General features: G+C 41.2%; 3 protein-coding genes and 1 non-coding gene across 4 annotated transcripts; 2 read left to right on the top strand and 2 right to left on the bottom strand.

The window, feature by feature from the left end:
- Positions 1-221: 221 nt before the first annotated feature.
- si:dkeyp-110a12.4 (pancreatic secretory granule membrane major glycoprotein GP2) lies at positions 222-5,771 on the top strand. Its single transcript, XM_019349077.2, has 9 exons — positions 222-355; positions 880-968; positions 1,071-1,175; positions 3,121-3,281; positions 3,376-3,511; positions 4,002-4,096; positions 4,612-4,780; positions 4,994-5,108; positions 5,215-5,771. Exons 1-9 carry the CDS (start codon positions 268-270, stop codon positions 5,388-5,390), a joined length of 1,134 nt encoding a protein of 377 aa, XP_019204622.1. The 5' UTR covers positions 222-267; the 3' UTR covers positions 5,391-5,771.
- Positions 5,772-7,361: 1,590 nt separating this feature from the next.
- fbxo30a (F-box protein 30a) lies at positions 7,362-13,799 on the top strand. Its single transcript, XM_003442875.5, has 3 exons — positions 7,362-7,572; positions 8,452-10,502; positions 10,600-13,799. The coding sequence occupies exons 2-3, from the start codon at positions 8,490-8,492 to the stop codon at positions 10,801-10,803; spliced, it is 2,217 nt and encodes a 738-aa protein (XP_003442923.1). The 5' UTR covers positions 7,362-7,572; positions 8,452-8,489; the 3' UTR covers positions 10,804-13,799.
- stx11a (syntaxin 11a) lies at positions 12,551-17,844 on the bottom strand. Its single transcript, XM_005477339.2, has 2 exons — positions 17,562-17,844; positions 12,551-16,402 (listed from the first exon to the last, which is right to left on the bottom strand). Exon 2 carries the CDS (start codon positions 16,395-16,397, stop codon positions 15,516-15,518), a length of 882 nt encoding a protein of 293 aa, XP_005477396.1. The 5' UTR covers positions 16,398-16,402; positions 17,562-17,844; the 3' UTR covers positions 12,551-15,515.
- On the bottom strand, positions 14,199-14,281 carry trnal-uaa (transfer RNA leucine (anticodon UAA)). Its single transcript has one exon. It is a non-coding gene; the product is annotated as a tRNA-Leu (tRNA).
- Positions 17,845-17,909: the final 65 nt, after the last annotated feature.

The following is a 17,909-nucleotide window of genomic DNA, read 5'->3' as shown; positions in this document are numbered from 1 at the left end:
TGTTACCTTGGACTCCCCCCGGTTCCCCCTATTCATGCGTGGAATCTCATTGTTGTTGGGGGCATCATTCAAGCTGGTGTTTTTAGGGCTTGAGGGAGGGCCGCAGTTCATTAGTTTTCAAGGGGCTGGAGTAAGAGAAGGGTACTACATTTTCTGGTGTCAGGCTGTGGTGAATAGCTCCCAGAAGATTCACAGAGTGTCAGAGAAGGAGCCAAAAGGTAGTGGAGTGGCTGAGCTACCAGAAAGCAGAGGGAGAGTCTTTGGAAGATGGCATCTGCCAGCTTGGTTTTTGTCTGGCTACTGCTCCCCATGAGGATGGTCACCTCGGCAGTCTATCTGGAGCCTGAGGAGGAGGGTGAGCACACGTTTCACAGCCCACAAATCTGGGGATGAACAAAAAACAAACTGATTATTGATTAGCATGTTTTGTTTTGTTTTACTGGCTGCAATAATTGTAAAAAGATTCTAACACAAGAGAGGAGGATTTAGTCCAAGTCCAGTGAAAGCTGGAGTATAACTGGTGCCTTCCTTGGCAAAAGCTGTATGGCTTGACATTAAAAGCAGTGATGGGTTTCAACCACATTCAGGTCTTGACACTCTTAAAATGATGAGGCTCAATTTTTAGAAAAATATATAGACCTATATATACATATATAATGCTCAAAAGTACTGAGTCATAGTATAACTTTCAACAAAAGAGGAAAATAATCATTCTAAAGCTAATATTTTGGATATTGTTGGTTTGGTTGATTTACTTATTGGTGGCTAGACTGTTGGTCCACTACATGTGCTGACTGGTTAAATTGTAATATACCTGTTTATAGGTGCTGAGTGTAAAATGTGACTGATAAAATAACTGTTTGTTTTTTTTACTGTTAGAACTTAATGAAACTGTCATTTGCACCAACGACCGTATGGAGCTTGTTATTCCAAGAGCTTTTTTCCTCAACAAAGTTCCTCCTGTTTACGTAAGTCATCACTGACCAGTCATTAATAATGCCAAAGCACTGTGTCATTTTGAGTAATTATAACATATTTGTCTCTATTTGTTTTGTGTCTTCTCTTTTAAGGCTTGGGATTTGCATTTAAATGATCCGGAGTGTCGTGGTGATGTAGTCGGAGAGGACTATGTTTTCAGCATTAAGACAAATCTGTCAGATTGCGGCACTATAATGGTATGCTCTATCTTTGATTTGCCTTAAAAAGAGAAGATTGCTCTTTCAGGTGATCTTTTAAGAGTGAACTCAGATATTAAATTTAGGTAAATCTGATAAGAAGACAAGCTACTCTTTATTACCTCCATTAATGTTAAGAGAATCCCCTTCATAATGAATTAAAGTGTCTACAGGTGCTGCAGGAATATCTTCAGATCCATGATCCATGCACCTTCTTTCTACTGTGATGTGAATGTGGACTATGAGGCTGTGTGTTCAGATGTTGTATGGAAATTAGCTCATAGCAAGTATAATAGATGCACAGAGAAAGGCACACACTCTGAACCCAGAGAGACGGGAATGAAGAGAAAAGAAGGGGAGGAGTGGCATTTATTCAAGAAAGAAGGACAGAGCTGTTCTTTTTGCCTATAACAGGACAGGGCCTCATTTAAAGCATCAATGGGACTCTGAATGGCCTTGTATTTCTTATTCATCAGCATTCACGTGGGAATGATGATTTTTTTATTGTTAAAGCTCACTGAATTGGAAGGCCACAAACCACTGGGCAACGAGGCTCACGGTTATTTTAATCCAGCTGCTCTACACTGAAAGTCAGCCACTGCTTAACACATAAGTGTCCTTTAAATCCTTGGAATGCTTTAAAAATTTTCTTGTAAACCACCTAAAAGGTTAACACGGCTTTCAGCAGTTCTCTCAGTACTTAATTTCTGCGATTTACAAGGTTTTTGCACAGAAGCTGAGGAAAGTAAGTATGCTTTGAAGTAAAATGGCTGTTGCTAAAGGAGAAGAATGTCACAGCTGTCAGTCATGCTTTCACCTTGACCGTAGCACCTTTTACACCCCGCCGTCAGAGACGCCATGTTTACAGTTTCCTCGCTGACATTTCAGTGATGGTTCTGGATGTATAAGTGCAGGTAGCAGTGGGGGGTTCTGTAGTTTGCTGCGAGATCTGTCAGTGGTCCTCTCATTGAGGCTGCCCCGGGGGAGCGAATGGGTGTTTACCAAGAAGTAGTAAAAAACTTTCAACTGTTAGAGGTAAAGACAGTTTGCCCTGCTTTGAAACCATGGTCACCACCCTGCATCTCAACAGGGACCTGCAGAAACTTCACACACCAGCTTTTCACCTGTCCCCATTTTATGGTTTATTTTAAAAGGATGGTGACAGCTGAAAAAGAACATTTAATCCCAGCGACTACTCAACCTAACTTTAACTTAATCTCTGTATTATTATAGGTTGTTTACATTACAATATAAGCACCTTGATCTAACTGTTATGTGATTTGGCACCATATGAATGAAACTGAATTGAATTAAAAAATTAATGTGGTGATGCTAGCATATCCACTTTGCCAGTATTCATATGTACAACCACAGTAGAGTTTATGTATTGTTAAATGTTAAGTTGGACTCGTACTTATATAGCACCTTTCTACTCAGTTGAAGACTCAAAGCACTTTCTAATACAAGTCTATTTCACTCAGTTACACAAACATCCATACAGTGCTTTTATCTATGCCTAAGTGCTTTCTAACATTCACACACACTTGCACCCTGATGAATATGGTGGCATGGTGGCAACTCAGGGTTCGGTATCTTTTGACATGCAGACTAAAGGCCGCCCAACCTGTATTATGTTAGACTCGTGTGTGTGTATATGTGTTTTATGATGTCGCAATCCAGATATTAGTTAGACAAAGGCATGAAAACACAGACCAGATTCAGTGGATTGCCCGACTATTTGCCCTAAACTTTCATAAAAGACATCTTCTTAAGCTCTCCACTATTTAATCACCCCGTCACTTAATTTCTATTCCAGGTTTCTGCAGTTGTTCTTACCTAAAACAGCATTACTGATTTCTATTTCTATAAAAGTCTAAAAAAAATAACAGTAAACAAACTACATTTTCCCTCACTGACCATCACACATGCTATGTTCTCTCCATAGGCCTCAGATGACACACACATCATGTTCGTAAACACCATACACAACAACTACTCAGATATTATCACAAGAAACTATATCAACATAACATTTGCGTGCCGCTACCCCATCAACTACATGGTCCAACAGCCCAACGGAGAAAACATGATCAGAGTGGACATCAGGTAAATGTTTTCTTTTTTTTCTGACTTTTCTCCAACTGGAAAATGATTTGTTCTCAACATTTGGCCTATTTTAATGAACCCATTGCCTCTGCAGACCTATCACTCTGAACACCGAGGATGGAAATTTCTCAGTGTCGATGCTGCTGTACAAAGACGAAGCCTTTGAGGACAGGTGGACCACTGTGCCATCGCTGACTCTGGAGGATAACATCTTTGTAAAAGTTTTCATGGTAAATCGCAATGAAATGTCAGTTTATTATATTTTTCACCTCCAAATAGTAAAGATGTAGTTCTCACTTTAACAAGCTGTATTATATTTTTGCAAATTGGCATGATGCACAAAAGCAATATGTTATATATGCATTTGATTGGCAGGATAAGTATATCTGTTAATATCTAACAGGGATTATATATACTTGGCTCTGACTGTTAAGCATTCAAAGTGATGTTAATATTCACAGCTATTTTTGAGTTAGTTTGGGTGTGCTGTTACACAAGGTTAAGCAATATGTTTTGTGGGTAGTTTTCCAACCAGCGCTGGAAATCTAACACTCCACCCATGACTAGACAGTCATTTGAATCCTCTTTCGTGCTGTTATAATCTCTTGGTACACCTGTTGTTTACTTACTATGAGTCATCATTTTGTTGTGCGTTATGGAAAACTGTTTGTCCTGTTTAAGGAATTAATTGACCGTTGCTGAACTCTGTCTGTGTCACAGATACCTTCTCATCTGCAGCTGCGTATGGAGAGATGTTGGGCTACGCCGACCAGTGATCCATACAGCAATATTCAGTACACCTTCATCGCAGACAGGTCTGCCTCTGGACTGTTTAAACTGAATGCAGATGAAAATGCATGATTGCCATGTTTACACAACATACTTTAAAGGTGTGGAAGCTTGTCTATGGCGTTCTGCATGGCTGTGTTGTTTCACCATATTAGCAAACAGTTCCACCTCCTCCTACGGGTGCACTGTTGAAATCTGAAATAAGAGAGTTTGTTGCATAGAGAGCTGTCCAGACAACAAATCTCACAGGCTGGTCATGTGACTCCTGGCTGAGAGGCCACATGCATTTCACTTCAACAGCTGTGCATGCCCTTGACAACCAGGCAGTATTTGGTACTGTTGGCAACAGCAGAGCTATGAAATACACAAAGATTTCTCAGTGCTAAAGAGATGAAAGCACTCAAACACTTCTGTGTTGTATCACCTCCAGTTATGTTTGCTTTTTTTATTAGCTGTTTCTCCTTTTGTTATATTTAAAGTACAGCATCGTGTTTCATTGCTATCAGCAGGCCTCCCAGACTTCTTTGTCTCTTCCCTCTAGCTGCCCAGTTTTGACCAACGACCAGACTCTGAGCGTCCTGAAGAACGGTCAGGGCCCAGAGGCCACGTTCAGGATACAAATGTTTAAGTTTGTCGGCAGCTCTTACACCAATGTCTTCCTTCACTGCAACATCCAGATCTGCCACAGTGGTCCCGGTCTGTGTCAGCCTGTGAGTGACCTCATGCTGCACCCATTCCTCAAACTGATAGAGGCCAGTTCAGACAAGTAGCCTGCTATATGTCACCAATATAGACCCATCAGCCTAGGAGTGGTTTTCAACCATATGAGCTGTCCTCATTTTAAATATACAGTGCTTATGACTGAGGTTTATAGCAATGTTGGTTTTTAAATTTCACGTTTCACTCGTGTATTTGCCAAACAGAACTGTTCCAGTGACGATGGATTACTGAGAACAAGGAGAGAAATCCCACTGTCTCATACAGTTTCTTACGGACCCATAAGACGACTATTAAACCACAGTGAAAATCCCAGTCTAGGTATGTTTTTAATTCAGTCTTTGCAGTTAATATAGTTTAACTTTATAGTTTAAAGATTCCAGACACTGAAAGCAGTTCATAAGCATGCAGTCCCACCTGTGTGTAGATGCAGGAGGAGTCCTAGCTGTGGAGACCTTTGTCCTCGGAGGACTGCTGCTTGTCTTGCTGCTGGTAACAGGAGTCTTTGGGAGGTTGTGGCTTCGCTCCAGACATTTCTACCCAGCACGGGAAGCACAGCTTACCCTGTCCAACATTCATCACATCTCAGAAGTGGCCTCATGAATTGTATGGACTTTATAGAATTAGTAAATGGACACAGGAAAACATACGTACACGTGTTTTTATAATAATGTTATGTGTTTTGTGTATTATGCTCGTTAGAAAAAAATTTGTTTGATTTGTAAAAAGCTGTGGGTAATAAATATTTCTCTTAAACACATTCCTGATTTTAAGATATTTGTGCTTAATGTCATTGTTTTTATTTTGTGCTACTTAATTCAACTACTGTATACCACTTGTATTTTCACTGAAGTAAATTTTTTCTTGCATGTGTGGCTTTTACTCAAAAAGAAACTGTAGTGCTTTTTCAACTGAATATGATCCAGAGCAACAAAACAAAACAAAAAAATGCCTGAGCGTTTAATGTTTTACCTTTTAATGTTATATGACATACAAATATGCTGCTCAGCTTTGGGTCACATGGTTTTAGTTTTAACATGTGACCCAAATGGCAGCTGTAAATAAAACAATGTACATTATCTATGTTATTGAATTAATCATGTTTAATGAAAATGGATGTGAATTTGCTGTTAATACTTATTGGATATGACAGGAACACTAATCAGACTTATTTATGATAGGTCAAGTTATAATTTTATGCCAGTCTTTTAATCTTTATATATAAAAATGTAATTAGTCTTTCTGAGTTTTTTAAGCATCCTCTGATTTTTACTTGTATGCCTACATACAGTACCATGCAAAAGTCTAGAGCCACCACTCATTTCTTTATGTTTTTGCTATGAAAATGGGAAATAGATTAAACTAATTATGAATCATGCACAAACATACATAGGAATGCAGCATATAAGTATTCTGTATGCAGTTTCCCTTTTCTGCCTTCTTCCCACACATACTGATTTTGATTCACCACACTATCAGACTTGTTGCCACTGATTTTCAGTCCAGTTGTTGTGAAAGTTTGCCTACCTCAGTCTTATATTCCAGTTTACCTCCATAAGAATGGTTTCTTCACAGCCACCCTTCCACTAAGACCACGTCTGATGGTGCTTTGGTGAATAGTAGAGCTAGATGCGTCTCTCAGGTCCTGTGTCAGGTCTTTAATAAGCTTTTTCCTCTTTCTTAAAGCCATAACTTTCCAATTCTGCGGCGATTCTGTGCCAGCTGCAGACAGATTTAATACCTGACACTTCTTCTGTTGTCCTCCATTTGTCCAGTTTCCTTAAGTTTTTTTAAGGACACACTGCACACCACGCTGTCTAGATAGATATGAGCTAGGTTTTCAGTTAATGGCTCTTTGGGAATCACCTTGTTTGTTCAACGGTAGTATTTTATGCCCAACATATCATGTTGTCTTTGACTTTCTGTAGATTCAAAAAAGAAATTGGAACAAATTATGTGTTTTTGCCACAGGCTTCTAGTAACGAAGTGTGTCAGAACAATGGTTCACTCCTTGAGTTAAGTGCCTTGTCATGCTGGTATGATTCATAGGTCAACGTTAAGCAGCTTAACAAAAATAAAAACATTCCTCTGAAAATTAGTGAAAAGGCAGCAAATGTCCAAAGAAATACTTTGAAAGACCTTCAGAAAGCTGAAGACCACTTAAAAAATGACCGGAAACTGCCTTCTTGGAAGGAAAATTTTAATTAGGGGTAGCTAATTAATATTATATCAGGAGTCTCTGTACTGTTTGGTTTGGGGAAACCTGCAGTCAGCTGAGACTGAAGAAGTCACTTGGATGAGTGACGAAACGTTTCTCCCACAAAACGCTACGTCCAGATGAACAGATTCAACTTTTGGAGATTTACTTTCCTGGATGATTGAGAATGCATCAAGACCTATCAGGAGTCTATTCCCATTAAATTTCCCAGACTGCATCACAGGCATCCTAATAGTGATTATAGATGTAAAACTGCCCTCGGGGGTTTTCCCAGTCTGTTTATTTCAGTGCTCTCAGGTCTGCCTCCATAAACCTAAATATGACCGGGACACCGGCCGGTTTACGTGATGACGTAGTACTGCGCTGCAGTATCAGGATCAACATAACTCCGACTGACCCCGAGCAGCGAGGAAGCAGCTGCAGCCTGTTCAATTCATAAGAAGATTTAAACAGATTTAATACCGCGGGGTGTTTGTGTAGTCACAGTTTCAGTACTGCAGGCATCGACGGAGCTGTTAAAAGTTAGACAATATAAATAAAGCACACTCGGAGAGCCCAGCGACTCGGGTAAGTTGTTTGTAGAAGCAGTGAGCTAGCTAACTAAGTAGGCTAACAAAGTGTAGCCGCTAATGCTAACCGGCTAGTCATGTTGTTGATTATGTTCTTTTGTTTACCTATTAAACTTTTCAAAGTTTTGTGACTTAGCTTGTCATTCTTTAACTTTATACCTTGGCACGTAAATGCATACTTGCCAAGCTGCTATTGGATGTTGTTAACATGTAATCTGTAGCTGGTTTGATGTGTTAGGAGTTGTTGCTGTGTTTTTGTTTGTGTTTTTAGCCAGTTGTGCTTGCGTAATTTAGACAGCAGTCGCCAGCCAAGGCATTAAAGACTTGAATAATAGCTCTTCTTTGTTGCACTGCATTGTTAGGGCTTGCAGCATTGTTGTGGGTCTTTAATATGATTGTTGTCCTCTTAGCTTGCGTTCATTATCCCACAAATCCCCTACACAAGTAGCATGACCAAATAAGCCCGGCGTTATAATTCAGAAGTATTTTGGTGGCTGTGTTGCACCCGGTTGGCAGGTTGAATTGTTCGCTGTTCTTGTTTTACTTGTTACCAGAATTCCTTGAAAAACTAAGGGCAAGTTGCAGGGCCTAAAGGTCAGGGTTCAGGTTTGCCTTGAAAGTCCTGGAAGAACTGGTGTGACCATGAAACCTAAGATGGGTGTTGTGAAATGTTAGTGAACAGCGTAAAGGTTTACAGTGCATGTGGAGGGAATCGGGGACAGGGCTTTTTGAAGACACATGTGTGCTATTAAATGGTTGCATAGATGGTATAATGTAACACCAACATGTTTTGTTCCAGCTAAACCTAAAAACAGGGGTGTTACCATGACGTGTGAGATTTCTCAACAAATCAAATCTGTTTATCATTTGGTTTCAGGGTTGGACACCTTCTCCAGCTACCATTAGGGGAATAAAATGGAGAATCTACACCCCCACTGCCTTAAATGCATCAATAGAAGATGCATGTTGAGACCAGAGACGGGTGTTTCCTGTGACCTCATTGGCTGTCCTCTTGTCTGTGGGGCAGTTTTTCACTCGTGCAAACTAGATGAACATCGTCTGCTGTGTCCCTATGAACGCCTCCCTTGCCTCAACAGTGGGTTTGGCTGCCCTTTCACTATTGCAAGGGTCAGGATGGCACAACACCTTGAGACGTGTCCTGCAAGTATAGTATGTTGTACTATGGAGTGGAACCGCTGGCCCGTCAGCTATGCTGATCGCAAGTCCTATGAAAACTTGAGCAAAGACTTTGATGAGGTGGAGCAGTTAGACATGGCTTTGGCTCTGCAGGATCAAAGGATGCTGTTAGAGTCCCTTAAGGTCACGACCACTGTGTCGAAGAATGGAGATAAAGAATTAGATGAAAGTGATAAAATGGCCACAGCGTCAAGTTTACCAGAGACAGTGTTAGGTAATGGAACAGTGGAAATGGAAGAAGAGCCCTTTAATGAGCTGTACAGGGCTTCAGTGGAGACCAGGAGAAATTTAGCTGCTGCCTTGGACATCCTCACTAATTCCAAGGACATTAATGTAATTGTTGGAAACTTAAATGGCGAAAAGACTGATAAGAATGGAGCACTCCATAATGGAGAAAATGGTGATAGCCATGGTATTTATGTCGCTGAAGGCGGGAAGAATGTAGATATGCAAGAAAGTGACTCTGATTCAGAGTGCGAGCTGGGAGCGGTGGGCGGAGTGGAGAGCGCTGCTATAGTTGATGGAGAAGAAGATGGTATAAACTGGGTTGAAGAAAATGATTTTGTTGAGTTGCTTTTTGATGAGAAGGAAGACGACATTGATGAACCGATAAATGATTCCAACCTTGTCTGGCCAGAGATGCCTCAGAATTACATGCCTGTTGTAGCACTGGAACCTCCTGTGCCTCAACAAGAACCACTTGCACCTCCGATGCCATTCCTACTGTCCGATCATGTGAGAAATAACTTCTTGCAACACTTACCCACTGAACTCAGGTACAGGTGCTTGGAGCGTAAGCTACAGAATGTAGAAGTGCTCAGAGGAATAAGTATGTTTACATTTAATGGACGTCGGGCCCTGCTGTCAGATCCTTATTTGTTTCGAGCAAAGATGGAGGACAAGGCAGTTGACACATCTGACCTGGAGGTAGCAGATGACCCCATGGGCCTCCATGGCATTGACCTTATCACTGCAGCTTTGCTTTTTTGCCTTGGCGATTCTCCAGGAGGCAGAGGAATCTCAGACAGCAGGTTTGTTGATGGCTACCACATTGATTTTGGTACGCAAACATTCTCCTTCCCTTCTGCCATTCTTGCAACCAACACCATGGTAGGGGATATTGCTTCAGCTTCAGCCTGCGATCACGCCAGTCCACAGCTTTCCAACCCCAGCCCCTTCCACACTCTCAGACTGGACCTAGTGCTTGAATGTGTGGCCCGATACCAAACCAAACAGCGCTCCATGTTCACATTTGTGTGTGGGCAGCTGTTCCGACGAGATGAATTCTCATCTCATTTCAAAAATGTTCATGGAGATATTCATGCTGGACTCAATGGCTGGATGGAGCAGCGCTGCCCCTTGGCCTACTACGGCTGCACCTACTCCCAAAGACGATTTTGCCCATCTGTTCAGGGCTTCCGGATCATCCACGACAGGCACCTGGGTTCTTTCGGGGTGCAGCCTGGTTTGCCGTTGAAAACTGGGGACACGCGCCTAAGAAAGAACTGCCAGTTTAGCTCTCAGTGTGACCAGTTCAGCAGTCTTCCGTTTGAAGTTTTGCAGCACATAGCAAGTTTTCTGGACAGCTTTAGCTTGTGCCAGCTCTCCAGAGTGTCCCGCATCATGAGAGATGTGTGTGCCAGCCTGCTGCAGATGCGTGGCATGGTCGTTCTGCTGTGGGAGAAGAAACGGCGTGCCGATGGGTCTCCCTCATGGCAGATCACAAACAAGGTTTGTCTCTCTTAAAGACAGCTGAGAGCAAATTTCACTTGTTGTCTGTCTTGTGCTCAGCACATGAAAATGAACTAATTTTCCTATTTTTGTTCAGGTGTGGCGATTCAGCACAGCCTTTGGTACAGTGAACGAGTGGAAATTTGCAAACATCGCCAGCATGGCTGATCACCTCAAGAAATGCAAATTCAACACAATTGCTCGTCGGGAGGAGGCGATCCCTCTGCCATGCATGTGTTTCACCAGAGAGCTCACAAAGGAAGGGAGGTGTTTACGTTCAGTTCTCAAACCAGTAGCATAAACAATGAGGTCATCCTTCAGATTCCTCTGGGTCCTACAGAACTCAAATGCACATTTTTCCTCCAGTGTTTACAGAAATTAAGACTCTTCCGGCCTCAGAAAGACAACTCTTGGTTGAACTTTACCTGTGGTTCTCTGCTACACAGTGGAAACAGGCTTCAATCCCTGAAATAAGACAAAGCCAGTAGTGAGCTGACATATACTTCAGCTGAGGCTGACCTGCTGCAGTCACACATCAGGACTGTAAAAAAGCAAATTGAAGTTCTAGCGTTGTATCTTCCTCTCTGATATTAATCCTGGTGTACTGAAGTTGTATCTTTACCTACTCTGACACTGTGTAAATAATCGAATGTTTTTGGTGTAGAATTTTTAAACAATTTTTATATCAAAAAGTCAGTACTGTGCTACATTGGTAAGAGTAGAGCCTTAACTTGAGATACACTTGATTTTTCTCATCATGAGGTCGTTCAGAACATCTCAGTGAGATTTCTCCACTGCTTCAAGCTAGAACAGTTACTGCTATCTAGAACGCATTGACATCTTCTTTAGATACCTACAGTGACCATGTGTGTACTGCTTAGATTTCACAGCGTTAATTCTACATTTTCACATTGACCAAACTTCTGTGCTCCACTTTACAGGATGATTGAACTGCATCACCATTGGTGTTAAATTATGTTCACCAGCATGAGCATGCTCACACCTTTTTTTTTTTTTTTTTTTTTTTTTTTTTTTTTTTTTTGGGCATGTTTTAGCAGTCACAACAGTGGTCCACCCTCAACTTTTTTTTCACACTTCTGACTAAGAGCCGGCTTTGTTAGTCAGGGTACAGAGACGTGAAGCAACACTATTTACCAGTTGAGTGTCAGTACTATTTTTTGTTTTGTTTTGTTTTTTAAGCCATGGTTGGCTTGTGGTTTTTTTACCAGCTATTTTGACAAGTAACCAGCAATTATTTAGAGGTTCTTTTCTTCAAAAATCTAAATGTAGCGAAGTCAAATAATGAATGTACCTGGTGAATCATCAGTGACTGGTTAGCAGGAAGCGTGGTTTCCTTCCCCTCAGTGTCAGACCTCAACAAATCCTGCAGGCCAGGTTCTAGGAAAAATAACGGGCACACACTTCCCTCCTTTAATAAGCACCATTAACTATGTTCATATTCACTATTTATCATGTTTTTAAGTTGTTGGGTTTTTTTTTCTTTTTGGCACTACATGTCCGCTATGTTCACATGTTGTTGGTGTCTCAGGGTCGTATCATGAAGCTTCGTCTCACCGTAGTGTATTCGAGAAAATTGCTGAGAATGCCACGACAGCTGGTCAGCTGCTTTATTATTACAGGATCCGTGGGGAACTGTTTCAGTATTATAGTGGTGTGAGTTGCAGTGCTGAAATAACATGGTTTTCATGTTTATCAGTAAGGTTTTGTTTGTTTGTTTTTTTTAAACGTATAAATCTTCATGATTGGGCTTGTTGAACAAATTTTTTTTTTTTTTAGTCTGAATTAAGAAATTTGATGTAACAAAACTTGTAGTTCCCATATATAGAAAAAAATCTTCAAAAACCTTTTGAAACTGGTTTAAAATGACAGAAATGTCATTAGTTAGTGATGAAATATGGGTATGGTGTGTGCGTGTCTTTTTCTTTTGGATGTAGGAAAGCCCAAGCTGTGTCAAAACTAAACTCTCTTTTTCAGTTTGCGTGATTTTTTTTTTTCCTTCTTTTTTTTTGTACTGGTACATTTTTTTGTTTTGTTTTAAGAAATGTAAGTCTGCCTCTGTTAGGTCTGGATTTGAATTACTGATTTGCACATGACGGCATGTACTGTAAAATTTAAATCCTAAATCTGACAGGTTGTTTTTGTTGAAACAGCAAGAATGCTACTCCTTCCTGTTCTGCATGTAATCAGTCCAGTTACAGGCTAATTTATACAGTTCGTTTCTCAGGCACTACGCATTAATATTAGTACATTTTATGTCCTTTCTTATATTAAAGAAAGACAGAAAGAGAAAGAAAGAAAGAAAGAAGCAAAACCTGACGAGATGCACTAACTCTTTGGCGTTAAAGTTGCCTGAGCGAGTTGAATGAGGAACTGAGCATGCAAATCAGGCTTTTATTCTGTGGATGTTCATGCATGTAAGACAGATATGAGGTTTTCTTCTCCAGATCACTTTTTGTTTTGCAGTCTTTGCACCTGGAGTGTATCAGCATTTTGATCAGTATTTTGGGTTAAATTATCACTCCTGCTGATGTTTTTTTGTTTTTTTTCTTTTGGTTTGTTTGTTTTGTTTTTTTCACCACAGTATGCCAACTTCATTTGTTTGACTTTTGGTCCATTTTAATAAATAGACTCTTGAGTTCTTAAATGTTTTGACTTTTAATCTTTTTCGATATCTATCAGAGGTATGTCTGTGGGTCTTATATTTAGATCAGGTGTGCACCAACACATCTCCATAAAAACTCTTCAGACACACTTAGTCTACATATGATTGGATCAAAAGGCATTTCAAACTGTGCTATAACATCTTTGTGTTTTATTCCTCTGTTTTGATCCATTGCAAGGCAGAAGAATATAAATAGGACACATTGTCTTCTTTTAGTGCCAGCAAAGGCTTGAGAGATTTAATACAGTGTCTGTGAAACTGCGAAAACAATAATACAGCATTTGGAAATAATATTATGTTTAGTTTTATATGTTCCCATTTCTCACCGCTAGATGGCACCACATAAACAGACCTTCACCGTCAGGGGTGCGAAACAGTCCACACAGGAAATATAAATAGGCCTCTTGGTACGTAACATCTTCCACTGCGATGATGAGCCAGGATGTGATTTAGCTTTCGGTCCCCTGTTGGTGGGTTTTGATTCAAGATAAGAATTAAGAGAAAATAAAGTATAAAAATCCCCATCATTGACCTCGTTTCAAATATTTGAATAAAAGCGTCACTGGCATTGATGAAAGTTTCTCCACGTGCATGTTACGTTGCAATCACGTCTCCTTTTGTTACAGCATTTCTAAATCTGTTAGAAAACATCAACTACTGCTTTTTTAGGGGCTTTTGAATATTAATATTTGCTACTGTACTGCCGTTTTGTTTGCATTTGGACCACACTGTGTAATCAAATACCTGTTAACTCTCAAATCTATAGTGAGGCAGTGAGGCGTGCCCCTTGTAATTACCCAAAATCTCTCTTAGTTTCTTAGCTGAACCAGAGTGCATGCGTGCTAAGAAAAAAACAGACAAAGCAATGGCAAACAACAGCAATCTCGAAGGAAGGTGATAATTATTACTGTGGGAGCTTAAGCGCAGAGAGGCTGACCATGAAGAGTAAAGTCGTCCTGAAGTGCATGAGACTGCACGCATTTCCTACAAACATCGGTTAAAACTTCCATTTTTACCAGGAGTGGGGTTCGAACCCACGAGGACTATTGTCCATTGGATCTTAAGTCCAACGCCTTAACCACTCGGCCATCCTGGTGAGTGCGTGTGCACAATCAGCGCATGGCACACATCAGATAAAGCCGTGTGACTCCAGCACGCACAGCTACCAGAGGCGTGACGCCACAGTTCAAATAAACGCGCTCTTGTCGGTAAATGCCCCCAGTAGAAACCGCACAGCACTGCTGAGGAAGTGCAATCATTGCAACCCATGAAACTCATTTCAACACAGAGCAGAGGCAGTTAAGTCTGAAAACTCCCACAGGTACACAGCAGTACCTTTGGCAGTCTGAGTCACAACACCCTCAGTTTACCAGCTGATGACTGGGATTCCCCCAGTGAGGGATGGGCTGGCCCAGAGGCACAGGGAAATAAGGGTTTTTGAATTTTACTGCCATCACAAAGGGCAGTGAGATAGGCCTCCTGTGCAAACAGAAAGTCCTCTGACCTGTTTAGTTTGCCATTCTGTTCTGTTTCTCCTGTAACATTACCTGTGCAAACACCGCATTAAGTCAGGCAAACTGCCCTGTTAAAGAGATTTCACTGGCTTTGGTGAGGTTGGTTGTGTGGCAGTGGTAAACAAAATCATTGACTCTCTAAAGTGGAGCTGACACACAAATATTTTTGTGTTTTTTTTATGTGAAGCAACACGTGGAGGAAAAGCACAGCCTTGGCTTGTAGCTGGGGGTGGCTAACATATAGTTGCACAATCCTCACAAATCTAACTTGCCTCCCCAGCTAACCACAATTGCTGGTTGAGCTGTGATCAGTGTTTCTACACACTTGTGAAGCAATGGTTGCAATAAGAAACACGTCTATAGCAAGTACCAGTTCCGAGCTTAGCTGTAGATGTACATTCAAGTTGTCCAAATATAGCCACTCCAAGGCATTTATTTATAAATAAAATCATACTATATGGGCTTAAATATTGCATGCCGCATTCCAAACTGTACAAAGCTAAAAGCTAAACAAAGCTGCAAGCCACATGAAATAATAATTTAGATGTTTTTACAGCAGTCGTGTATGCATAAGCTGTTCTCAGTAGCAATCAGGAAATGTAACTACCATTATCGCACTGTATATATTTGCATATGTGCATGTGGTTTGAATCACTCTGACTAGTTGGTATCAACTCAGTAAAGAAAATGATACCAGAATGTGATATCTGGACACATCTAGAGCAGCAAAAAGCTTTCATGTAAGCATTCAGAAACATTTGCAGGAAAGCGGATTTGAATCAAACGTTCTGGTAGGGTGCGGGAACTGGTGGCGCCTCATTTACAGCACGGGAAACAACAACAAAACAGCTTCTTGCATGGATTGCTTTCCTTGTATATTTTAGCCTGCTTGATGTGCGCTGAAGCTTTGGCTACATAGTCCTGTGTTGCCCCTACATTTGCTTCTATGTTGTCGAGCATGCAACCCTGCTGCTCCACCAGCATCGCCATCTGGAAAAAAAGCTCGTGAATGTCCCTAATGCGGCCCTCCAGCTCCAGCAGCTCCTTGTGCCTGTTCTCAATCTCGTTGAGAGCAGATCTGGCAGTCCTCCCTTCCAGTAGGAGATTATCCGAGAAGACATTCCACTTGCCCGTCTCAATCATCTCGTCTATCTGCTCCCTGGTTACCTCCTTGCCCATGATCTCTGCTTGCCTCTGGATGCGGGTTTTGCAATTCTCCCTTTGCGCCATTTCAGCCTCATTGTATTCAGACATGGCACTGTGGAAGGCGCTGGTCAAAGACACATACTGCGAGCGCACCATGCGAGCCAAAGCTGATGTGACACCATGGGCTTCCTCCAGCTCCTTGCTCAGCTTCCCCATTTTTTCCAGCTTTTTATAAATGGACTCCCCTCTGGCCTTGATGTCTCGTCCCAGTGCGTTGGAGTCCCGCTTGATGCTGCTGATCCTCCTGACTGATGTGAGGAACCTGGTGTTCTGCTTCCCCAGACGTTTCACATCCATTCTGAGCAACTGGATCTCCTTCCTCATCACTTGGGCATCCTTGTAGATGCCATCCATCATGTCCTCACCCTCAAACACGATGGCGTGTTGCTCCAGAGGCTTCTCATCCTCACCGGTGAGTCTCTCGTTCTCCGTGGGCTTGTACTCCTGCTCTGCAGGCGTGAAGGCCTGGAGCTCAGTCAGTCGGTCCTTCATCTTACCTGCAAGAGTCACAGACATTTATTCACCTTTCTAATGGAATTGTGGGAAATGCATTCTTTACTCTGAAGAACTACATTAAAAAAAACTGATATCAAAAATTCTCATAGCACAACTTTATTTTGCTGGCTTTGCTCCTCGTCATCTTATTTCCTGTCACATGTATACTGTTCATATTAAACAAAGCAAAAGTTTCAAATAGTGATATTAGTACATGTAAGAAAACAACCAGGCTTTGGACTGTTGTTTCTACTCTCAGCTCTATATGACGTCACTTTGTACATATATCCTTAACATAGTCATCTCAGGCACACAGGTCTCTGGCCTTGAGCACAGAAGCCCCACCCATCTGTATTCAAGCCTTTTATTTTCAGCTAATCAGAAGAAAATTGGGGTAAAGGTCGGCGGCCATAAGGAGAGAGGACTTAAAATGGCTTATCTGACAGGTTTATTCTGAAATGTGAATCACACAAAGCTACACAAGTTAAGTCCCAGATTTATTTATTTATTTTTAATGTATGGAAAATCTCCAGTCACTTACTGAATGAAACTGGATATTGAATAGCAAATAAGATGGGTCACATAAATGTGACCAGCATGAGTATTAATCTACTGTTCTTTGGTAATTTCCTTTCAATATTGCACTGAATCCTCCTGTTAACAGAGAGAGGAAGGGGCTGGTATGACACTGAGTTCTTCTTTTGATATGTTATTATTAATATTAAGGCACTAATGTTAAGTCTCACTTTTAGATAACGATAACAGTTTTTGATGTGCTATGCAAGGTGGCTGTAGGTCAGTGAAAAGTCCTCAAAAGCATTGGCGAGTTACTTCCTCAGCTGTGTGACTCACATCATCATCAGATAGAAGTTATTTTAAAAGTTCCTGTCCTTCATTCGCGGTTATTTCCTGCTAAACGAATCAATTCCTGAGGTGTACTGTGATGTAGATAATGTTAAAAATCCTCACTAAAATGAAAAAACCACATCAGAGAAGCGCAAAGCATCCTCTCCCGTGATAAGGTGAGATCGGGAGGAAACAGAATAGCTCGAAAGCAATTTTTTGATATAGAAATCGACCTATATGACACAATACACCAATGTATCGATTACTGAGCCTATATCTACATAGAGAGTACAACAGAAGGTGCACACAGCCTACCTTTTTGTGTCCTCCACCGATATTAGAGAATTAAAGTCCCAAAAGCAGAAGGGGCGAGTACGGAAAGAGTCATTTCCTCTTTTTGTCTCGGTTATAAATGCAAATTTCAACAGTCAACTTAGAATTTTAAGGAGGTCTTGCATCACGTCCTATACATTACAAGTGACACGCTGACATTACACTGCCCATATAGCCTGCAGCGGGTATTAATGCGGAAGATAACGCCTTTTCCCCTTTACACATTTCACTGCTTCTCGGGTTTGATTCCAGGAAGGAGGTGTAGGTCAGTCACAGTCATTTTATATGGTGTGTTTTTATGTCAAAGCGTGCGCATTTGGCATTTGCGCA

Source organism: Oreochromis niloticus, linkage group LG19 (assembly GCF_001858045.2).
Source record: "Oreochromis niloticus isolate F11D_XX linkage group LG19, O_niloticus_UMD_NMBU, whole genome shotgun sequence".
Taxonomy (NCBI): Eukaryota; Metazoa; Chordata; class Actinopteri; order Cichliformes; family Cichlidae; genus Oreochromis; species Oreochromis niloticus.
Note: the sequence above shows the minus strand (reverse complement) of the source record. Positions and strands in the feature narration are given on the sequence as shown.